General features: G+C 30.9%; 1 protein-coding gene across 4 annotated transcripts in view; it reads left to right on the top strand.

Moving 5' to 3' along the window:
- The window catches only part of LOC141460113 (AT-rich interactive domain-containing protein 5B-like), a 207,283-nt gene that overhangs the window by 11,799 nt on the left and 169,428 nt on the right, over positions 1–26,056 (top strand). Inside the window, exon 2 of one of the 4 annotated variants that reach the window (XM_074139786.1) lies at positions 8,765–8,806. The exons of 2 other annotated variants lie outside the window; for them this stretch is intronic. In XM_074139786.1, the coding sequence (XP_073995887.1) occupies positions 8,765–8,806 (42 nt within the window). Of the gene's footprint in view, positions 1–7,530; positions 7,668–8,764; positions 8,807–26,056 lie in introns of those variants that run through there. One more of the 4 variants, XM_074139792.1, reaches the window with a different exon arrangement.

The following is a 26,056-nucleotide window of genomic DNA, read 5'->3' as shown; positions in this document are numbered from 1 at the left end:
TTTTGTTACATTCCTGTTAGGTTTCAGTTCTAAGATGAACTTTTTTAACAAAGTACATAATTAATTTATTTTGATTTTTTTTAATTTAAAAAGATTTTTAATGTACAATAAAAAGTAAAGCCTAAAACAAGTTTAATTTAACTTGGTTAATTCTTTGAAATTAATTGAACTTTACCAAACAATCTACTTAGGAACAAACTTGTCAAATAAATCTACTTAAATCTTACAAAATGTTCTTAATTAAAATTCTTAACTAGACCACGTTAAATTTTTAAAACATGTTTGTTTACTCAGAAATTTTGTTTTGTTTTGTGTTAGAAAAGATGGGCTGGGATTAATTCTCAGAATCTAAAAGTTTTATTGCTTTAGAGGAAAATTGGGCAAAGTTAACTTGTAGTTAATTATTAATTTTACAAAAGCTAATTATACTTTACTAATTTCTTTTGAAATCAATGCCCTGTAGCAAACATTAATAATTGGATTATTTTAAATAAATCTGGCTGAAACACAATCACACTACTCTTTCGAAATTATTACAAAATAATGGTGACTTGATCCTCATCAATGTTATCTACAAATAAATATGGAGGTAGTGAAGATTATTTTTCTGATTAACGAGGTTTTCTGCACTGCGAACAGATAGTCGTAATTGTGCCTCCCAATTACGAGTACACCTGAACGGTTTAAGTATTGTAACGTTAAACAAAGGCTGGGGCATTACACAGCCTCCTGCATTTGCGCAGTAGCCCAGTCTAGTCGTAATTTCTGTAATTTAGAATTTAAAAACTTGATTAAATTTAAATGCTTTGGTTTAATACTTTATTTCTGGTGATGGACAGTTTTGTCTGTAACGGGGGAACACTGGCAGTGGGTAGATAGAACGCTGAAAAAAGCTTCGAGAGCCAAGTAAGTATAGGGGGCGCTAATGACCGTGGCAGTCGATGCGCCCCCCCCCCCAAAAAAAATAGAAATGAAAAAGTAGTCTTTATATTCAGTGGAATTGAACAAATTTTTAGTCTAGTCTAGAGTGGAAAGAGTATTTACACTTATTAAGGTTGCATTACAAATATAACTGAGTGATTAAAGCGCACCTCATCTCTCCGACGACTCCCGAAAATAGCCGAAAGCTGTGGTGATTAAAGCGCGCCTCATCTTTCCGACTACTACCGAAAATAGCCGAAAGCTGGGGTGATTAAAGCGCACCTCATCTTTCCGACAACTCCCGAAAATAGCCGAAAGCCTAGCTTTCAGATCTTCCGTTATATAAAGCAGTAATCATCACCTACGAAATACTGCGCAAGTGCAGTAGCCGGCTAAAAAGCGCTAAAATTTTGGTATAATACTTAATCAACTTTCACGTTTAATTATTTGAAGCACCAAAAATATAGGTAATAGTTAAGGATGACTAATATAAACAATGATTGCTTTTTAGGAAAATATTTTGAATAGGCTATGCCTAAAATGGGAAGACCATTTCACTGGATATATTCGTGCGTAAACATCTCGAAGAAAACTTTGTATGAAGTACATTGAACTAACATTAGACCACCTAAAAATAAATACATAATATTTATTATTATTATAAAAGTAATTTTGAACTGAAAACAGTTTTTTTATTACTGTTTTTATTACCATTCCTTTATTTGGAGAGTTATGGGAATTTCTGACTGACATGTTTTTAAACCTCTACCTGCTTAATGATTCTCTTTAATCTTATTAAATGTATCTAAATGTCCAATAATTTCTTTGAGATATTCATTAAAGTTTAATGAAAATTTGTCTTAAATAAGAGATATTAATAGAAATATTAATTTAATTAATTAAATTAATATTTCTATTAATATATTAATTAATTAATATTATTATTTATTATTATATTATATTATAAAGTATTAATATTATATTAATTAATTAATTTTATTAATATTAATTAAATATGTCGTTTTCTCTTTTGAAGTATTTATTTTATTTTCTTCACACCTTTACCAGCACACTATGGCTATAATAATTCACAATCAGGAAGTAATCCATCAATTACCTTGAACGTTATTGTGATAAAAATAAATCAAAATACAAAAATTTGTAGTATTGTTTTTTAAACATTGAAAATAACACTATACGATTAAAACGTTTCATTCATCCAATTATTAGAATAGAAAGATCTTTAGAGCGATGAATTTAGGGAGTTTAGGACTTTGGATGTTTTCAGCGCGGTCTTTACTACATCCAATTTAATTTTGTACATACACACTCACCAGGCGTTCCCTCCGGCTACCTCACCCCCCTTGCTGTTGTCTTTTATATACAATGTTCCCCCTCTTCGTCCTTACTACATGTACCTCTTTCTTATTACTAATTATTTTTATTTAAATTAAACACTATTTATTTATTTTTATTTTTTAATATTTTCTTTTACTTTGCTATGTAATAAGAATAGATACTGTAATTGTACAAAATATTCAGTTTTAATTTTTCACCAGTAATTCGAAAAAGTATTACCACGCTTACAAAAAAACATATAAAACAACAATTTATATTTGAAAAATGGTTTTCATTAGGTTCTATTCAGGTTGGTTACTTGTAGGTGAATAAGTGGGTAGATAGAATGTTCATTTTCTCCAAAATGGCTTCTGGGTTTTTCTGTTCATTTCGTATACTTATCCATATATCCATGAATATTAGGTACAAATATTTTTTAATAAAAATGCTACAATATATTTCAAAGGAAAATGGGCTGTTGTTTTTTAATGATTTAAGGTGCGTCAATAACTTGGAGGTTATTCCATTGCTACAACCTTTCCCTTTCATTGAAAATTAAATTTTAGAAAGTGAAAAAAAGTTTAGTCGACTTAAAATTAATAAAACTTTTTAAATCAAAAAAACTGCTTTTGTTTTTTTTTCTCTCTGTTGGGTTAGTCTTGTGTTTAGTTTGACAGATAAAGAATTATTGCGTCTAAAGTTTTTTTATTTTACTTTTTTGCGTTTCGCTCTTTTTTTTTAGGTTCCACTTGGGATATTTACATATGATGTTATTAAGAATTGAAATTACATTTCAAAATTTAATATGGCCGCAGTTTTAATAAATTTTAATTTAAAAATCAATTTTTTACAGCAAATTTAAATTTTATTGTAGTTAGACCAATCTAAAGTATCTATAACAAAAAACTGTGTAACCTAACTATTACCTTCTTTCCGAATTCGTGTAAACTATTTTTCTATTTTATTGACTGAAATTACGATTTTTTTTTTTTTCCACACACCTAAACAATATTTTTCTCTCTAATCGATTATTATAATGTACAATATATATTTAACATGTATCACCTTGGAAATGTTATTAGTAGTTTTGAAAATGTTTAAAAAAACCTTGAAGTTTCCTGTACGCGTCTTCATAATTGCTTTCACCTTATATCGTTATATTATTTTTTTATTTATGTGTAATAAAAAATATATATATTTTTATTTTTAATTTTGTTTCATGTTAAGTTACAAAAATATTTTAAAAGGCGCTGGTATGCTTATCTCATTCTTTTTTTTTTTCGTTTTGATACTTGCTATCAAACGTAGTAATACTTCTTATCAGTATCTAGAGAATGATAATAATGATTTCATTTATAATGACAGAAAATATTCATTATTTTTAGTAATTTCTATTATCTTTTTTTTTTGTAATATAAAAATTTATTTTTAAATACAATAATTAATGAGGTCAGATTCATTATAGGCGTCCCCATCAATTTATAAGCTCTATTGTTCCTTAAAAAATTATTTGGAATTTTTACTTTTAAAGACGAATGAAATTGTTTCCTCGTTAAGTATTTATCGGAAGGTAATTTCTTAAGTTGTTACGACGGAAAAAAGGTTCTTTTTTTTAGAATGTGGTCCTAATGAAAACAATTGAAAATTGTGATTAGGTTGGCAGTGCTGGGTTAATAGCTTTGATTTTATGAGACGTAGCACGCATGTTTATTGTGTCCCTGATAAATTTTAAGACTTCCTCTTTTTTTAATTATCTTTTTTTTTGGAGTGGGGGGGCTCAAGACTTAATTAATTTGGGCTAAATATTGTTTTAATTCTTTTTTTTTTTGCTTCTTTTGTTTCAATGGCAACTGTTTTTTTTTAGTTTCTTTTTTAAAAGAAACCGGAAAGGCCACGTTATTCATAAAATTCTTTTAGTTTATCTTGTTTTTCTCGGAAAGAGTTCTAATGATTTTTTTTTTTAATTTTTATTTATAACTTTTTTGTTTATTGCAGCCACCTAGATCGTCAATTTTAATTCTAAACATTAAAATGCTAATTAAGTTAGTTCTGTTGGTGGGGTTGGGGGGTGTTGAAACTTCTTTCTAGTTTCGTTTAAGCAGAATGTATGACGTCATTACCTAAAACGAGTTTTAATATTTAAGTAAAATTCTAACTTTAAGGAAGTTATAAAACTGTAATTGCCACTTTTCTGTGCAGATTTGTAATCATTTTCCTTGAAACTCGTTAAGGAAAAATTTTTATTGTTGGAATTTTCGTAGAATAAATTAATAGAATGTATTTTATTCAATTTTATTATCGATCTTAGTATTTTGTTTTCAAAACAATTTTCCTAATCAATTTCCACCAATTTTATTATCGATCTTAGTATTTTGTTTTCAAAACAATTTTCCTAATCAATTTCCATCAATTTTATTATCGATCTTAGTATTTTGTTTTCAAAACAATTTTCCTAATCAATTTCCACCAATTTTATTAAAACTAAATTTACTAAAGTATTTTTATTGAAGAATTTACTTCTCATTTGTGAAATAGAAATAAAAATAAAACAAGGTAGGGGGAATATCCATTGATTTTTCCAAACCGGTTCTGTGTGCAGGCTCCCTCCTGCGGTGTGACATATCCCATAACCACTATTACTAGAATGCATTCTATAATATTTAATCAATGCTGGTTTTATACAAGACTATAGTCTAACAGTCTTATTGCATGTAATACGATTTATAAATAGTTGATTTGCTTAGTTTTAAATTGCAATAAAACGTTGACTGTAATTTTATTTACAAAAAATTAATCAGTAATTTGATTCGTTCTAATAACTAAATTTAATTAAAAGACTTAAATTTTGTTTGATAGTTATTATTACTTGAATATTAGGCACCTTCTATTCCTTAAGTTCCTTAGATATCGCATCCAAGAGGTTTACTGTACCAATTTTTTTTTTTTTTTAAATTGTATTCAAATGAACCCGTATACGTTATTTTACTTTAATTGTCAACGTTTCAATTTTCAAACAAAAGTTTTTTGAAACATATTCACTTTTTATGCCTGTTTTCAAAAGGGGTTTGTATCCTTACTACTAAATTTAAGTTTCTTGGACGGGATGTGACTATCAAACATAATTTACTGCAAAGTTCTCATATTAACCAGTTAAGTGTGTTTGACGTGTATACAAGTCAAACCAAATCTCTATTACGGTGTGTTCGACCTGTATACTCGTCGTGAAAAATATAAAATTGCCATTAACTATAAAAAAAAAACTCGAAATTTTAATAAAATACAATAAGAATATTATTTTGGTGGGATGTTTCCCTTTATCTTACCAATAGAACTGCCAAGTATTTTATACGGAGGTGGGAGTTCAGCCAAATGATAAGTGGTTGGTACATGTTTGGTCTCCTCATTAGAGATTGGGGTATTACGGACACAAATAGAAGCTCTCAACCCTTGTGCAATGCCCCGTTTTTACCTTAGATAGAGATTCAGGACCTCAGTACCAGCATGATTTCATTTTGTACAGAATTCAAAGCTCTTTTCTTCCTTGTACGAGGGTCGTTTGAAAAGTCCGTGGAAAGTCAGAGAGATAGCACTACTGGCGCGTATCGAGGTTATGTTTAGTTAGTAGCATCTCTTGGAAGAACACAAACCAAGTTTCAGCCAGATCGGTCTATTTCTTTGTGTTTAGCATTCGTTTGAATCGAGGAAGTCGAGTGATTTTCAAAAAATGGACGAAAAAGAATTTCGTGTGTTGATTAATCACTACTTTATGAAAGGCAAAACGCCTCAGGAGACTAACGAGAAGCTTGATAAACATTATGGTGACTCTGCACCTTCGATTAGAACAGTTTATAAGTGGTTTCAAAATTTTCGGAGTGGCCATATGGGCACAAGTGACGCTGAACGTTCTGGACGCCCTGTTGAGGTTACTACTCCAGAAATCATTGATAAAATCCATGATATGGTAATGGATGGCAGAAGAGTGAAGGTGCGTGAGATTGCTAGTACTGTGGGCATCTCGAATGAACGGGTACATAATATTTTGCATCAACATTTGGACACGACAAAGCTATCCGCAAGATGGGTGCCGCGATTGCTCACGCTTGACCAAAAACGAAATCGTGTGAAGTGTTGCAAGGACGGTTTGCAGCTGTTCCAGAAGAATCCGCAGGACTTTAAGCGTCGTTTCGTCACTGTGAATGAAACATGGATACATCACTACACTCCTGAGACCAAAGAACAATCTAAACAATGGGTTACCAAGGGGGAATCTGCGCCAAAAAAGGCGAAGACCGTTCCCTCGGCCGGAAAGATTGTGGCGACTGTCTTTTGGGATTCGCAAGGAATAATCCTCATCGACTATCTGGAAAAGGGTAAAACTATTACAGGTGCATATTATTCATCGTTATTGGACCGTTTGAAAACCGAGCTGCAAGAAAAACGCCCACGATTGGCCCACAAAAAGTCCTTTTCCATCACGACAACGCACCAGCTCACACCTCAGCAGTTGTAGTCGCAAAATTAATGGAAATAGGGTTCCAATTCGTTTCACATCCCCCCTATTTTCCAGACTTGGCTCCCTCGGACTACTATTTGTTCCCCAATTTGAAGAAATGGCTGGCGAGAAAAAGATTTTATTCAAACGAGGAAGTGATTGCAGAAACGAATGGCTATTTTTCAGACTTGGACAAATCCTATTATTCGGAAGGGATCAACAAACTAGAGCAGCGTTGGACGAAGTATATAAGCCTAAAAGGAGACTATGTTGAAAAATAAAAAAGGTTTACCCCCAAAAATTAAGTAGTTTTTATTTTTGCACGGACTTTTCAAACGACCCTCGTAAAAGCTCTTGCGTCTCTAGTTAACTGGAGCATAACGTGAAGCGGTGCAAGATTTTTGAAAGAGCACAGAATGCTCTGGTAATCTCAAGCCCCCCCAGAGATTGCAGAAAAAGTCGCTTGCAGTGACTATTATGACGTTGTGTATAAACGTCATTGTCTGATTTTAATTCCGCACACTGTGGGTTTTTTTTAAAAAAAACTAAATTCCACGCTTAACTAATTTAAACATTAAATAAAATCCAAGGCCTAGGCCTGGAATAGAACTCCAAGTTCTGCAACAATATTTACTTAACTTTGCGGGTCTCGTTTTTTACCCGCTCGGCCATATTTGGCGCCATATTTACTTTTTATTAACCGTTAAATTAAATATTGATGAACATATGGTTTTTATAACTCGAAAAATTATTCTTAAATTGGTCAAATCTTAAAATATTAGAGAATATGTTTATATGTTCGTAATTACATGGTTTGTTTTTTGTTTTTTTAATAACTATGGTTTTTGATGAGGTTTGCCTCAGCTAAGTCTGTGACTTTAAAGAGTGTATAGTTAATTTGGTCGATAATGTTTTGGTAAATGGCTTTTTGTTTGTATATAAATTTATTGTTTCTAGAGAGAATATATTAAAGAAGTTGACTCAGTCGTTATATTTCTTTTTAAAAATTGAAAAAATAAACAATATTTAAGAGATAAATATATTTTTATAGTTTTGTATCCATGTTTACTTTAGGGCCACAATGTTTACAAAGTTCAAAAAGTACGTATATAACAATTTTACAAATAAGGTGCTTGTGAGAGAGCTAGTAACTCCTGAGTAACTTTTATATATACAATATATAGTCAACACCTACCTCATCCTCTCTAGTAATATTTATGTAGCTGACGTCCTCAAGAGCCAATGAGATAACATTATATTACTGCAGTTTAAAAATAATAAAATGAAAAGTATACATTAAATTTTATTCTGTATACATAATGGCCACTCAATTCTCGAGCAAAGTAATCGAGAGTTAGTTTTAAAAACAAAACTTTTTAACTAGATAAGAGATATTTTCCATTGTTGTTCAAAACTTCTTCAGATATTTCTCCACAGTATGTTTTAATAAACACAGATGTTAAAGGACAGATTTTAATTTATTTAGAAGTAAAGAAATTTTTTTCAGGTTTATCTATTTTTTCTGGCGGGACTCAACGTCCAACTACCAATTAGGTGTCGTGGACGGAGGCGGAAGCTCAAAGTTTACTACAAACAATTTTTTTATAACAAATAAAAAGTAGCCCATACGCGGGATTCGAACCGTTGATCTTCCACACACAAAGCCACACTCTTGACCACTAGACCAACACCTGCCCCAATTTATTTAGAAATTACTCGTAAATTACATATTTTATGTATTTATTTAATCGTTTATTATCCAAAAAATAAATTTATAAAATAAGTAAATGTGATGGGTGAGGATTTAAATGGTGTCCGTCGAAATGTTCACTCGATTAGGTTTACAATTTTTCTACAAATTTTCTTTAAATTTGTCTAAATACTACTTGCAGGATTATTGCATTATTTGGTGCATTTTTCCTCGTAACTGCATAATGCGAGAGAGGTTTTAGGAAGGGGAGAATTAGATCTATTCTATTGAGTGATTTTTAAAGTTATTTATGTCTGTTTCAGGTGAGTCAATTCTGCTTTAATTGTGACCATACCGTACATACTGTAAGTTTTCATTTATATATTTATTTTATTTTTGTGTTATTTAAATAGATAAATTTACCTTCTTATTACCACACTCAGTCAACGTATCAGTTGACCTAAGGTAATCCCAGATAATGTTTTTAAGACCATAAAAACGAAGCCAACTCGGTTTGTTCTTCATGATTTGATTGAATGGCCAAAAGTTGTCCCATTTTAAAGCTCTGTTCAATCACTGTAAGTGCCGATCAAGAATGACCCATATCTGTGATGGAAAATAGATCCCTGTTACGTCAGTTCAGGGTTGAGACCCCCCCTCAAAACTTTCTAAAAGGTCAAAAATCCATAAAAATAGACCATATTTATGTTGTCATCACCTGATTTTATCTAACCATTTTGTGAAATCATCGATGAAAAACAAAGAATGGCCAATAAATCGACAAACATTGCTGGAAATTTCACCATCATCCGTCGTTGGTCAATAGAAAGTATCCGTCCGGGTTCTATTTGCATGAAATCTCGAAGTCCATATATTTCCGTGGAACACCGTCCATAAATTGAATGAATTTCAGATGGTAGTTCTATCTCTCTCAGATCTCTTGTCGACAAATTATCACCTATGCATGCATTCTGCCCGATAGAAACCTCCATCACTAGGGGACCAGGCAAAAACGGTATTCGTCGAATTCCTGGAATGCTGTGGCGCCTATAAAGGAAAGAAAAGTAAAGTAAAGGGAAGTCAAGTAAAGGAAAGTAAAGTGAAGTAAAGGAAAGTAAAGTAAAGGGAAGTAAGTAAAGGAAAGAAAATAAAGTAAAGGAAAGAAAATAAAGTAAAGGAAAGAAAATAAAGTAAAGGAAAGAAAATAAAGTAAAGGAAAGAAAATAAAGGAAAGGAAAGTAAAGTAAAGTAAAGGGAAGTCAAGTTAAGGAAAGAAAAGTAAAGGAAAGAAAATAAAGTAAAGGAAAGGAAAGGAAAGTGAGTAAAGGAAAGAAAATAAAGGAAAGGAAAGTAAAAGGAAGTAAAATAAAGTAATCGCATATTTTTTCAGGCGGAGCTTATCGTCCAACTACCAATTAGGTATCTTTACTTAAACTTTACTTTGAAAGATGTTAAATTTTTAAAAAGGTATATCTGATTTAACTATAGCAAGTCACAAATCTCTTGTAAACTTGACGAACTGCCTGTATGAAATATTCGTTTTTTTTTCTATCTCATTTTTTATTTTTTAATTGTGGCATTTTTGAGTTCACCCACATTTGGGAGAGATTGAGGGCGGGAGGAGGAAACCATTTAAAACATTACAACACCATTCACTTCTCCGACACACAAGAAATTTATTGCTTTGAATTTTAAGAAGCATCAAGATCTAAGGTCATTGGGGTCACCAGTAGTTTGTTCGGTGCCCTATTTGTCGGCCTCTGGATTCTGTTCTCCTGTTACAGACAACACTGTCCGTCCCATCAGGCAGAGCTGTAAAAAGCTCCTATGGAAGAAAAAACAAAACAAAAAAAACTTAGAAGCCGGCAGCTGGATTCGAACCCAAGATCTCCGTGTAGAAAACCTTTTTAATATTCCAGTTTGATTTAGTTTATGTTCTCTTGGCGCTGCTTAACTGAATTTTAGTTTGAGGGTGTGAGTTTCTAGTTTTACGGAATATCTTAAAATCGGCGGAAGTTTAAACTTAATATTTAAATTAAGTAACATATCGATCTCGAAATCCTTCAACAATTATCGCTTTTTAAACTAAAAACCTTAATGAGAGAATTAAAATGAATTTATAAATGATAATTTATGATTTCCCTATTTATATAATTTTAAAGATAAAATTTTGCTGTAAGTGCATTAGGATTTAAATTAATAATTATGGAAATAACATGGTAAAAAGAGGTGGTAATAACAGGAATTATAATCATGAAATACCCGAAAATGTGTAGATAATATCAAAACTTTATGAAAGAAATATTTATCTTTGTAAACATTATCCATTATATAGCTACTATCCAATCTCATTTAGTTTGGTTCGCATTTAGTGGAGGGATCAATATCATTTTAATTCTATATTCATATATTCCCTCACTTTACTGTGCGCGCTCCACTAAATTCCTTTACTTTAATATAATTTTGTTTATGCTCTCTTGTACTTTGCAATTTATTCAATATTTTAACTTCTTTAATACTTTAGTGGAACGAAAAGAAAATTAGGTTTTTTTCATCTTTTATGTACAGTTTAATTTCAAATCTGTTTTAACAACTGATTTTTTGTTGTTGTTGTTGTTGTTGTATGGGTTCATTTATTTTGCAAATGGTCGGTCACGTTGCTCGGAGGAAATCGCTTTGCCCACTTGAAATTTAATTTCCCATTAATTCGAAAATTAAATGCGTTTTCCACTGAATTCTATTTAATTATAAATCAATTTAACTCTCACAACACAGTGTTGAGGTCTCCCTGATTTCGGCAAAATGATTTGCTGATTCAGTATTGAACAATGTTAGGTTAGGACCCGTTACCTTTTCCAATAGGCCTCCAGGAACTTTGGATTTGGAGGGAAAAATGTTTTAAGTGTTAAATTGGGGCCCAGCCTTAGTTTCCAGTATCTACAGAATGAAATCCTTTCATTAAAAAATGTTCTGCATCAAATCCCTGATACTCTTTACACCATCTTGCATCCGAGATCTCCTTGTTCCTTATGTTTCTGAAGCTATAAGATTCCATTTTGTTAAATTCCATGCTTTAATTTTATCACATTCTAATTCTCTAGTTTCCCAACTTACTGCAATACCAGGAAATCATACAAGACGATTGAAGTGCGGAGGCCACGTGTTTGTCTTAATGAAGTACAGTGCAACCTCGATTAACCGGCCCTCGGTTAACCGGGATTCGGATTAACCGGGATCATGTTGAGTCATCATAAGAACACCTGGATCGGCGCCGAAATAAAAGCTAATTTTCGGTGGCGACAGGAAAAGTTTTTGTCTTCCGATGTAACATAATTGTAGGCGTGGCAGCAACTCTTTTATACCTGATTTCGAATTCACTTGTTGAATTGATTGAATTTTTTCACGATAAGAACATTTTCTAGGTAAATACAATTTTCTAGGTAAAAATTATTCAAATAAAAGTAACATATCACTGTGTGCGGCCAAATTGCGAACTAATCATTGAAGCCATGTTAGAGAAAATGTGTCATAAATAAAAATATCAAAATGTTACTAACGGTTAAAGGATTTTTATTAAGGGAAAGTTAGAAAAAAAGAAAAATATTCTGAACAAAACATTTCTTTATCTTAAATGTTACTTTATCTTAAGATACTTTTCAAGAGAATAAAGTAATCGCTTTCATTACGCAAAGTAATCTTATCTCTTTTGTTTCATAAAAATTTAAAAAGAAATAATAATTATTTAGTTTACAGAAATAATGTTAATTTTAGATAATTTTAGCCCATATTTTGTGACTGTATTTGTGATTAACGCTAAATTAGTGTATGAAAATGTCAGTTACAGGACTTGTATAGTTAACTAGACATTATGTATTAGTAGGGCGCATGCGTGTGTCACTTTGTTGTGCGCGCGCGTGTGTGTATCTATCAGTTTAGTATAATTAACAAACTAGTATCTAGTTATAAACACATTCTCTTTGAAATTCATTGTATAATTTAAATTTCACAATAATTCTGGGAAATAATTAAATTCAAAGAGTATCCAAAGAAATATAATTTGGAGAAATATTTAATTAACTTTATTATTAATTAATACGCTTTATCTTAAAATACTTTTGAGTATATATTGAATTTTAAATTTTGAGTTTTCATCAGAAATATCCATTTTGGATACCTCTTTGTCAGGAAAAGTTAAAAAAAAAAATGCTCTATGGTCGTGTGTAACCAAACATTCCAAAAACAGAAAATATTAAGAGGTTGAAAAAGTTTGTAAAACTTTTATTATTCTTCCTATTAAGTTTTATTATTCTCCGTATTAAATTTTGTTATTCCCTAGAATTAATCGAATTCCAATGACCCCATTTTTATGGAGATATATTAAATAAATTTGTTTCTTACAGTCACAGATTGTTAATAGTGCTTATTTCGATTAAAGCCATATTTTATTAATATTAAACCCATATTAATAGTATTATGTTCTGTTAAAACCCTCGAATCGTCCTTTCCAACCTTAATTGATATAATTGCATTATTAAAGAGCGTTGTGTGAATGTTAAAAAAATAAAACAGCTTTGTTTACAAAGTAAGAATTATGTCAAAAACATTTTTTTTTTTTTTTTACTAAATAATTAGATAGGTATTTAGAATTGGTGCAATAAAAAATAAATAAGTTTAAATATGAGACTGACAGAGTTCCTGTTTTGTAAGCTAACATTTTTAAATAAAAATATTGTTTACGGAATGAAAATATGTTTGTATCTGCGTATAAATTAAGTTTATAAACAGACTTCAGATAAAATTCAGTTTACAATTCCAGCACTGCCTCTCCCCACTTGGTCTACCTTTAAAATGAGTAGGAATAGTCTTTTCTCTGGTAATATACATTGTATAGAGTTTATTACCAGTTCCAAAAATATATACTTTTAGTCAGCATATTTCTTTTCTAAAATTATAATCATAATATAATTTACAGTAATCGTGAAGTTGGACAGTACGTGAAAATATATTAACTGTGATTAATAAAATTAATACCATATCATTAAATTAATCATAAAGTAATCTGAAAACTATCAGAATGTTCTAAAAATCATATCGCTTGAAAACTTATAGAATTAATGTAACTTATAATTTATTTAAAGTTTACAAGTTTACGATTAAAATTTTTGTTATAAAAAATACTTCTGATATCTGTCTGAGCATTTGTAACTCATTGATTATTCCTGTAGTCCAACTATGGATTTTGTGTACTCCTTTGGAAATATTTATAAACAGGAGAACAGAATTAATAGGAGCCTATTAAAGCCCTTACCAACAAAATTATTACGTATTCATTAATACAATTTTATTATTGTTGTTATAGTTATTTTTTATTTTTTTTTAAAGAAACGCAGATCATGCAACATTGTTATATGTTTCTGTTTATTTCACAGTTGTTGACAAGTTTGTTGTGGTTATTTCATTTAAAGAGAAAACAAAAATCAAAATTCTGCCGCGTATTATTTCTCCCAGCGATCGATAAAGTTCTGCTATATTTAAATCACTAAATCAATTCCCTAAAATATTTAAGTATAATTAAAGTTAATTTGTGCCTGTAAAATATTCATTTTTGTGAACATTGAATTTTTTTTTTTAAGACAGTTACGGCCCTACCAAATTGTTGTGGTATATTATTGCGTGCAGCTTGGTTTTTATTCTCGGTCTTGGCCTTGAATTTATTAAAAATTATACTTCTCTGTAATAGTTTAATCGTTTTTCGACCGATCGACCTGATCGAAGATGTTTTTTGTTCTTTTTCCTCATATCATTAAGTAATTTAGATTTTAGACAATTTGGGATGGACTAAGTTCCAGCTAAGATTTTAATTTTTAATGATGTTGTAAAAAGTAGTAAAAGAGAAGGTCTGTCTGTCTGTTCATTCCAGATTTTTGAAGTTTCCTTCGAAAAATAATACTTTAATTTACTTTATTTAATTTTTACTTCAATTTATTTTTACTTTAATTTACTTTTACTTTATTTAATTTTTACTTTAATTTATTTTTACTTTACTTTAATTTACTTTTACTTTATTTAATTAATACTTTCGAAAATTTAAATTTTTTAAATTTCTTCAATTAAGGAACTTAGTGTTGGCCGCTATTGTTTGTGTTTTTTATGCATAAAATATACAAATCATTCTACATTACAATTCATTTCTTTGTTGCATTAATTTAATCAAATAATTTAAATTACAAATTAACTTTTTATCAAAATAATTATTGTTCTTTTTATAATTAATTCTTATGTATTTCTCTTTTTTGTTATCATTATTTAATTCTCAAATGGAACGTTTCTACAAAAACGAGATATCATTAAATAGATAACGACGTATGTAATAAAAGTTACCGAGATAATTTAATGTGAAAACAACTCGTTCTTTTTTCATCGATTCTAAAAACGCCATTGACATTTTCACGTGTTGCTGTTACGGAATATTCTTAGATTTTTACAGTTTAATTACTTTGTGCAGTTTGTTTCGTTTTCAAGTTTTTCGTATGAGCTGTTTATATAACGTGTAGTGCGATACCAATTTTAAATCAATTTTTCATAATGATTTGAGGAAAAAAATAAATAAAATAAAAAAACGTATAAACGACTTATTACGCTTTTCGATCAGGTCGAGGACAGAGGCGATTGTAAACAAACGCATAATTTTTATAAATCCAAGGCCAAGGCCAAGAATTGAACTAAGCTGCATTTAAACATAACAATTTTTTAAATTAAAAAAAAAACTTTTTTGGGGAGGATTTAGGGGGATCTCAAAATGGTTATTTAAACGATTGGAAACATGATAAAAATTTGACATCGCCATGTTTCCTCTTGAATAGCAAGTGCCAAGAGAAAGTAGAATTATTTAAATATAAAATAATAATTAATACAGTAGTTTTACTGGCAACGGCCTTCTGTATCGTCTGCTCTAACACTTCCAACAGTATACATGTCAACGCCTACTTTATATTAAATTAATTAACATGATATAAATAAGAATGAAAACTCCCCTCTAATTTATCGCATCCAATAAATGATTAATGCACTTTACAGCAGGTAATTTTTGTTTTGTAACCTTATTTTTTATTTTATGACCTAAAATACATTTTATTATATCCGTGCATTTTATTAAAAAAAAAAAAAAGAGAAAATAAGGTCATTTGATTTGCGTAACCAGTTTTTATAATCATTAAAATTTTGTTATTAACTGTTACGAAATGTGTGTTTACAGCACATTTTAAACTAGAAATGTTTCTAATAATTTTAATATTGGTTTTAAAATTAAATTTATATTGATGCCACCATATTCATTAACTACAAAACATTTGCGAGTCTATAATAGGTAAATAGGCTGAGATTAACACCTACTGTGTGTTTTTTTTTTTGTAATTTTACTGCTCACGGTGCTACTGCCACTATCTACCCACCTGTTACATAATGTTGTATACACAGCGATAACAACAACCTCTGGTGGATATCAATGCAACCTTACCACTGAACTGCTTGTGTTCTCGTACGTCATCTAGCAACTTACCCACAGCTGGTCCGTGCGTACGTAGCGTTCCTTTCACCTTCACCTCTTGCCCAAGTTCAAGTACTCCCTCCATCACTCACAGTCAATTTAGTCCACGTTTGGGTGATAGTTATTTTTAGTTTTGATGATAGATAAATTATTGTCGGGGGAAAAAAAGAAAGCCAGTTTGTGCAACATTATCTAGGTGACGGAAGTTGTAAATTTAAAATTTACTTTCCTATATTGCTCTAATATTGAGTAGCCAAATCTTGAAAGTCCAGTTTTCTTTTAGGATACATCGTTTTTATTTCAACCAAAAAGGCTGTGATGCGTGTTATTAAACCTTCAGCTCCTAAAGTTCTAGCAGTTTAGAATTCGTGGAGATATCTGAGAATTAGTTCATAATTTAGATTGTTTAGTAAATTAATAGTGCTTGAGAGCTGTTACAACATTTACTCGGTAGTGATCTCTAGATTCTAAACGCAATTTTTTACCAAAAAAAATACCGAACATTTCCATCATATTTAATACTTACCAAGATTATACAGTAAGTTAACGTACATTACACTAAAATGTAACTCCATTTTCGAGGTCGAATATCTCACGTTCAAATACTCAGAAATCAATGATATTCTACACAATTGTACACAACTACTATCTGTACAATTGAATGAAATTCCTTTATTCTGTGTGCATTTGATTTGAATAGGAGATATACGAGGGTCGTTTGAAAAGTCCGTGCAAAAATAAAAACTACTTAATTTTTTGGGGTAAACCTTTTTTATTTTTCAACATAGTCTCCTTTTAGGCTTATACACTTCGTCCAACGCTGCTCTAGTTTGTTGATCCCTTCCGAATAATAGGATTTGTCCAAGTCTGAAAAATAGCCATTCGTTTCTGCAATCACCTCCTCGTTTGAATAAAATCTTTTTCCCGCCAGCCACTTCTTCATATTGGGGAACAAATAGTAGTCCGAGGGAGCCAAATCTGGAGAATAGGGGGGATGTGAAACGAGTTGGAACCCTATTTCCATTAATTTTGCGACCAAAACTGCTGAGGTGTGAGCTGGTGCGTTGTCGTGATGGAAAAGGACTTTTTTGTGTGCCAATCGTGGGCGTTTTTCTTGCAGCTCGGTTTTCAAACGGTCCAATAACGATGAATAATATGGCACATGTAATAGTTTTACCCTTTTCCAGATAGTCGATGAGGATTATTCCTTGCGAATCCCAAAAGACAGTCGCCATAATCTTTCCGGCCGAAGGAACGGTCTTCGCCTTTTTTGGCGCAGATTCCCCCTTGGTAACCCATTGTTTAGATTGTTCTTTGGTCTCAGGAGTGTAGTGATGTATCCATGTTTCATCCACAGTGACGAAACGACGCTTAAAGTCCTGCGGATTCTTCTGGAACAGCTGCAAACCGTCCTTGCAACACTTCACACGATTTCGTTTTTGGTCAAGCGTGAGCAATCGCGGCACTTATCTTGCGGATAGCTTTGTCATGGTCCAAATGTTGATGCAAAATATTATGTACCCGTTCATTCGAGATGCCCAAAGCACTAGCAATCTCACGCACCTTCACTCTTCTGTCATCCATCACCATATCATGGATTTTATCAATGATTTCTGGGGTAGTAACCTCAACAGGGCGTCCAGAACGTTCAGCGTCACTTGTGCCCATATGGCCACTCTGAAAATTTTGAAACCACTTATAAACTGTTCTAATCGAAGGTACAGAGTCACCATAATGCTTACCAAGCTTCTCTTTAGTCTCCTGAGGCGTTTTGCCTTTCATAAAGTAGTGTTTAATCAAAACACGAAATTCTTTTTCGTCCATTTTTTGAAAATCACTCGACTTCCTCGATTCAAAGGAATGCCAAACACAAAGAAATAGACCGATCTGGCTGAAACTTGGTTTGTGTTCTTCCAAGAGATGCTACTAACTAAACATAACCTCGATACGCGCCAGTGGTGCTATCTCTCTGACTTTGCACGGACTTTTCAAACGACCCTCGTAGTTGGGTAAAGTTTTATGGATTTTAAAGTAACTCCATTTTCGAGGTAAAATATCTCACGTTTAAATACTCAGAAATCAATTATATTCTACACAATTGCGCACAACTACTAGCTGTACAATTGGATGAAATTTCGGTAAACGCTACACAAAGTCGAAAAATAGCATCTAAATAAATTTAATTTTTCGTATATTTAGGAAAAAAATTAAGCTCAATAGGTGATGGCATATTGAATTCCCACGGGTAGATCCTGGTTTCGAATCCAGCTGCTAGCCCTTAGTTTTCTTTTCACCTATGAAGCTCCAAAGCTTCTTACAGCTTACAATCCGTTAAAGTAATTATCATCTTACTGGCCGGAAATTGATAGCGCTCTAAAAAAAATTCCCGGTTGCAAGTGAGCTCAGAAGTTGAAGCGCTTTTAATTTGAAAACAAAAAAGGAAAACTGTTTATCCATCATATGCACATGCTTCATCATATGCACATGCTTCACCGTAACGAAGGTTAATGGCAGTATAGCGTCGCACCGTGTATCCTACATTAATAAAATGATCACCCGAAGAAATCAAAGAATTACTATCCAGATAGGTATAAAATTTATAAAAATATCTTTAGTTATGGTGGCTATTATTACAAATGACTTCATGTTTCTCTGCTTTATTTGTTTCATTATAATTCACACGATGAATCAGCTAAGTGACAATGAGCTTTAATAATTGGAATTCGTCCTTCACTTTAATGAACTAAACGCAAAGAAACAAAAATAATAGTAATAATACGAAAATAAATTACAATGTGCGTTTGCTATTGTTTCTATAAAAAAACAAAACAAAACAAAATTTGTGTCATAAAAACTTCTTTAAACTAAAAATCACAAACTTTATGGAATAAAAACAAACAATGGAGCCAATCCGACAGTGATAGCGGTTAAACAAAAAGAAAACAAGATCTATAAGATTTTCTTAGTTAGACAGACATAATAATAAAAGTTAGCTAAATTCAATTTATAATTCATTCTCTGAAATATTCCCAAACAAACATTCACCTTGGATATGATTTTTATAAAACATTTTATAATTAAAATAATAATCATGAAAAAATAAAATAAATAACTTGTTATAATTAATAAATTTAATATTTCACCTGTTCGTTGTATAATTACTTTTCCTGTGTACAATTATAATCGTGTTTTGATTCAGTCAATTAATCGGAATTTAGCTGACCTCATTATAGTTTGACCCTAGAGAGACATTCTCGTAGACCCAATATTACATAATTATTTGCAATAATATTGTGTTTGCTATAACAATTTGGCCTTGAACAATTCGTTTTTGTCGGTTTGTTTGTTTGTATTTTTTTTTTTTCTTACTTTACTTACTTAACTTGCACTTCCTTTTTGAAGGTTATTTTTCATTTAATTTTTCGTTTTTAATAATATTTATAAAATTATAAAAATTCTAGAAAACTTATTTGTGTATTTATAAAAAAAAAAGTGGTATTTTATTTTATGTATTTTTTGTGTGTATTATTTCTTGATTATATTCTCTTCATTATTACCTATTATTCAATTCAGATTTCTCTGCATGTTCAGTGGATTTAGTTTTCTCATTGGATGATGAATCTTTAAGTGATGATCAGGTTACACTAAAAACCGTTTGCTATATTTCGAATTTCTAATTTAATTCGCAGATAATGCTTCAAAAAAACTGCATCAAGATATTTCTTTCTCTCACTCTTTGTAGACGGATAAATTGCGCAATTTATAAAATTTAAAAACAAAATTTTAGAAACAATTTTAATTTTATTTGAATAAATAAAAAAGAAAAAAAAATATTTGAATATGAATAAATTATTTATGTTAAATAAATTGCTAAGTAGGTAACATTCACACAGCGTTACCTACATTTCTTAAGAAGGTCATTGCAATGGAAAACACAAAGCACCTTGCATCATGTTTTGTAATCACATCATTTTATGTTTCGTTTATCTCTTGTTATCTTATAAGTTACAATCATTCTACCAGAGTCTTTCTTATCTCTCGTTATTCCTTTTTGTATTTGTATAAATTTTATACTACGATAGTTATTTATCTTGTCTTTTTTTTCTCCTGATCCCTAATTCATATTGTTTTCTTTTTACCTTAATTTTATTTTGTATTCTTAACTCTATAAAAAGGTTATATTGATATTTAGTCAGCTATTGCATTTTTCTGCTTTTAATGACGTTGTTAATACTGTTCTGTTTTCCAAGTAAAAGATCAAGGAACATATAATTACAACACTTAAGGAAATTTTTCATCATTATATTGTAAATATAATTGTAGTAAAGAGAATATTTACACATTGTTTTTGTTCAGTAAATAATATTATCAGTCAGAGATAAAAAATATTAAAACTAAAGTTTTATTATCATTTTATTTACTGCGAATTTATTGTATTTTATTAGGGTAAAAAGTGTCGCAGGTTTCAGAGGATATTTGAATATATATTCTGGGATTCAGCCGGAGATTTTATTATTGAATACACGGGCAATACACACATTTCAATCGAAAATATTGCGACAAATGGTCGTACGTCACAAACCTGACACTACCCAATGATCTCGACATTCCTTTCGTAAAGCAGCTAGCCAACGGAAAGGTCGTGCTCATTAGATTTTTTTCGTAATTAGTTCCCTTAAAATGTTTTGTGAAAACCAACTACTATTTGGTAAAAATTCTAGTTGACAAGAAAATGGAACAGTGGAACGTATAAGTAATTAAAAAAAAGACGTATGAATGTGATATTAGATGTTAAATATTCAATTGGAAATTAAGTTAATAATCGTGGTGAACTGAGCCCGAAAATTGCCGACAAAAACCGATCGCATTCGGCTTGTAAGAAATAAAAGAGAAAGAGAAGTGATGTTAAAAAGACGGCTAAGGCACGATGGGTTAGAGATCTAGTACTTCCCGGAAATCTGCTCTTTTTCCAACTAATTTGTTCTGCTCTAACCCATCGGTCTTTGATGGCTTAGGTTTCTACTGAATTTTCTGTTCTGTGGTGAGTTTATCCACTATATCTCCGGAACGGGAAATCGCAGAAACTTCAAATTTGATATTTCGTTCAAGAGCCACCGGAGGAAGTGACAGACAATTTTTGGTCAAAATAGCTCCACCGGAAGTACCACTTTACTGAATAAATTTTTCACTTTTTTAACCTTTTTTAAGAAAACCGCTTCTCCGATTTCCTTGAAACTTGTTATAATTATAGCTCACAAATAGTTCTATAACTTTTATAGGAAACATTTCTCTGTATTACTTTGATTAAGGGCACTTTTGGGGGAGGGGGTGGGTGGACCAGTCCGGTAGAATGCCAGTTCGCTGTAATATATGGACTTACTTCCGGCTAAACATTAATTAGGATTAAATGTGGAAGAAAAATTCTATTTTTGTAGAAAATTGGTAAAACGGAAATACCACCTCACTAAATCGATTTTACAGTTTTTTCATGTTCAATAGCTTTTCTTAGAAACATGCTTTCTGAAAAACTATCTATAGGGCATTTTTTTTTGGGGGGGGAGCGGTTATTGATGGGTCATTCCTCTAAAGTTCCATTTACTGTAATGCATGGACTTACCATCCATTAAATATTAAATATTATAATGAAACCTGTGAATCAATTAGGAATGCAGAATTTTTCACCTCTTGCACCATTAGGTTTTAGATGGCTACATACATACAAACTGATACTAAGTTGTAAAAATCACTTTCTCTAACCCAAGGGATCACAAAATAGAAATTTCTGAGAACTTAATTAGAAAATCTGTAGGAAAGAAATAATAAAAGAATAATAGAAAATAATAACTTTATTGATATAATTAGATTATTTTGAACTTACTATGAAGAAGTTTCTTAAGATGTAAGCAAATTAATTTAATAATTTATTCTCAGCAAGCTTTAGAGAGAATTGATGATAATAATTATGTTTATTATTTGAATTAACTCATTGAATACAAATATAATATCGAATATTGTTAGTAAATATTTTATTGTAGAAGTCCTAATGAAGTTCACTTTATAATCAGCGTTTAAATTAATTACAAACTTGGTTCCCTTCCAGTTTTATTAATAATTCCATTACCAGGAAGTCGTAATTAATACAGTTGCAAAAGTATTTGTAAAAAAAAGTGTATGTGTGTGTTTATTAATTATATACAAATCTAATAGAAGTATAAAATTAAAATTGTTTCTCTATTAGTTTAATATTTATAAAAAATTTAATTTTCATGAATGGATAATAAAAAAGTTATTATTAATAATTTATGTCTTTTCAGGGGATAATTTTTTTGTTTTCATTATAAAAATCGATCCTTCTTTGCTAGAGTTTTATTGTTTAAAATGTCATCTTTTATTCTGGTTGAATAGCAATAAACTCAATTGTAAATTTTTGCATTTGTCCTTGAAAATATATTAATTATACTTATACAAGTGTGAAGTAGAACTTTGTATTTACCTTTTTTTGTTGTTATTATTATTATTAAAAATTTATTCAAAGGTATTTCTACTACATTTGCGTTGGGGAACTCTGAATTTAATTTTATACTCTTGCTTTTTATCTCTAGCGTTAAAGATATACGCGCAAAAAATTTTGCTTTTTTCCAATTAATAAGGAAGAAATTGTGCCCTTGGGTATATCCCAGAATTTAGATTAGACGTCCAAGTAATTTTTTTTTAATGAGATAAAGAAACCATTCATTAAAGAGTTTTGTTCAAAACACTGTAAATTAAACCCACTTAAACTCATCCGCCCGTAACCTTTATAAACTTATAAAGGCACAAAACCGTTGTATAGATTTTATCGTGACGCCTAGAAATCCGGATCCATCATTAAGTGCCCTATAATCCCAATTTTCTCTCAGTAAAAAGTTACCGACTAATTTTTTTAGAGAGAATTCGTTCACACAATAATATACACATTAAAAAACCACCATTTTCTCAATAAAACATTTAAATAAATAAAAAATGTTCTTATTTTGTTTTAAGATTTTTTTTAAGCTTTAGTTTTTATAAAATAATTTTATTGTGGACTAAAAATCATAAGATATAAAGTACAAAAAAAAAGTATACGTGAAAAAGAAAGTATTAATAATAGAAAAGTAGAAGTTACGAGGGAACATAAAAAAAATAAATAATAATATAGCGTGTAGTTGGTATAAAAGGTGGTAGAAGACTGTTCCACAAATACTTCTACATATTTCTTCTTTTATATATATATATTTGTTTATATGCCCTTCCTTTTATATAAATATATATTCTACTGCATCTTATTTTTGGTGAATACATTTCTTGTAATAAATAGAAGGAATTATTATTATTTTTTTTTAATTCTGTTTTATTTCCACTTATTTACGATTTATATAACCTTTTCTTTATAAATAACAAAAATATTTGTCCCTTGTTTGCAAATAAAGTTTGTTTTAAGAGAATTTGAGATTAAAATTTCAAAATTATTTCTATAAAGTGAAAATAGTGTGGTGGAGAGTGGGGCAAATTTGAACAGAATTTACATTTTCTGTTACAGAGTGCCCAGAATCGTATTATTGAACCTTTTTATTTTGTTTTCTACAACTTTCAAGTCTTCTTAACAGATCTATATCAATAAAAAGTTGGCACTTTACATGCATATCTATATTTTTTTAATTAAATGTTGTGCCAAATGTTAATATCTGCCCCACTGGTGGGGTAGCTTTGAACACAATATAAAATAGAAAGAAATGATATTTTACTTTACTCTGAATCTACCTTTAATCAGTTATTTCTCTCGACTACTACATTACTTTCTCTTTTAAACCACTGAAATCTAGTTCAAAAATTAAGAATGACTCAGTTCGGGATGTTGTACCCGAAGTGATGGGTTTAGGAAGTTTGAACAAAATATTCGGTTTTTTGCGCTTCTTAATGGTAGGTTCGGACCACTTTACCCTTCTCTGCGATTAAACAAAAAAAAAGTCACAAACTTGCAGGTCGGTAGGGCACATTTTAACTGTGATGTTGAAATGTGCCCCCTCTCCTTCCATAAAAGAAAATATAATATCCAACACTTTTTGCAAGCAGACAGACTTTTTGTAAATACTAGATTTAAGAATACGAATTCCAAACGTTTAATATGGACTAACAATACTTACACCTTGTCCACTACAATCTTCACAATACACTTCCAAAGCTGTAACAAAAATGTTTACTTCCACCTTACAGAATTTAACATTCTGACAATTCTGACTTTACAAACAATGGAAACGAAGGGAATCTCTGGCAATTATACAACAGGTCTACCAATACATATGGAGAAAATTACCAATCATAAATATTATTTGGCCGAAAATTAAAACTGTTCAAAGGTGCCCCCCTCTCCACTATATATTTTGTTTATTTAAAATAAATAATTACTATTTAATATTAATTTGACGAATCTACAATATTAATTGCGAACATATTTAAATAAAATGTGAGTTTTAGTCTCTTAATTTGATGATTTACAATTTTAATTAAAAACTACGGTTGGTTTTAGAGACCATTTCTGCCATTCTCCCTCCTCGCCTCTCCTCAACACCCTCTCACTGGGTTAATCCCCCCAATGTGGAATATTAAGCTTTTATGTTTATGAATTTTATTTTTCTATATTTCAACTGTTATCACGTGGTAACATTTTTATTTAATTCCTCGCAAGATCTGTTGTTTTTTACTTTATTTCGCTATTTAATAAATACGAGGTGTGGCTATTAAATAACGAGACTGATGCTGCTGCAGTAGAACTATGTATACGCCAAATCCTAACGACCGACAGCTGTGCAAGTGTAAAGCCTTCTCTTTCGATTGCAGCGTCTCACGTGTTTGTAGAGAAATCTGTCTGACCGGAACTGTCGTTTGTGTAAGAGGTGTTAGTTTTGTTTTGCCGAAAACATGATACTATACATGTAGTAGAGCAACAAATTGTCGTGAAATTTAACATAAAACTGGGTAAAACCGCTACTGAAACTTATCTTTTATTAATAGAAGTTTATGGCGATGAATGTTTATCACGTGCACAAGTTTTTGAGTGGTTCAAGCGTTTCCAAGATGGCCGAGAAGACGGTGGAGATGATGATGACCACCCAGGTCGCCCTTCCACGTCCAAAACGGATGAAAATATCGATTATAATTAATCAACATTACTACCGGTGAGGTGCTTGCTCAACTCCGTGAAAGAGTAAGGAAAAAACGGACCCGATTTGTGGAAGAACAAGTCACATGGGTTCTCCATCAAGACAACGCGCCGGCTCACACTGCATTGTCTGGTCAAGACGTTTCTAGCCAAGTACAAACATCCCAGTTTTAGGCCATCCACCTGACCTGGCCCCCATGTGACTTTTATCTCTGTTCCCCAAAGTCAAACCTGCATTAAAAGGAACACGATTTCACAGTCTGTTGAAGCTGTGAAAGAAAAAGTGGCACGCGCATATGCAGGAGCTCACAGAAAAAGACTTCCAGCACTGTTTCGAACAATGGTAAATTCGCATGGAGCGTTGTAGGGATAGGGGAGGGATGTATATTGAAGGTGATAATAACTAAATATGTATAAATTTAAAATGAAATGTTTTACAGCAATAGTCTCGTTATTTAATAGCCGCACCTCGTAAATAATAATTCATTTATAAAAATAGAAAGTCCTCTATATTCTTTTCATTACCGGACAGTGAGCTGTAAGCACCTAGGAAGAGAAAAATCTAAGGGCCAGCAGCTGGATTCGAACCTGTGATCTCCGCGTTGGAAACCACTTTCGCTAACCACTCAGCTAATTAATCCCTTTCCATTGTGCAATTATTTACTGACTTATTAAGTTAGAAAAGTATTGAAATCGTGCAGGTGTTCATTTTTTGAATTTTGACCGGAATTAATACTTGTAAAAAAAAAAATAAAAAGATTTTTATTACCTCTGTGAAGACAAAAGTATTGGAGTGAGAGACTTCCAGCAAATAATATAATAAATAATAAATAAAATAATAAAAATTCATTTTATTTACTTTAAAATGTGTTTATTTTTCTTGTTAAA

This window comes from Rhodnius prolixus, unplaced genomic scaffold (genome assembly GCF_049639745.1).
Source record: "Rhodnius prolixus isolate KJV_2025 unplaced genomic scaffold, Rpr scaffold_6, whole genome shotgun sequence".
Classification (NCBI taxonomy): Eukaryota; Metazoa; Arthropoda; class Insecta; order Hemiptera; family Reduviidae; genus Rhodnius; species Rhodnius prolixus.
The sequence above is the reverse complement of the archived record's forward strand: the minus strand, read 5'-3'. Positions and strand labels throughout refer to the sequence as shown.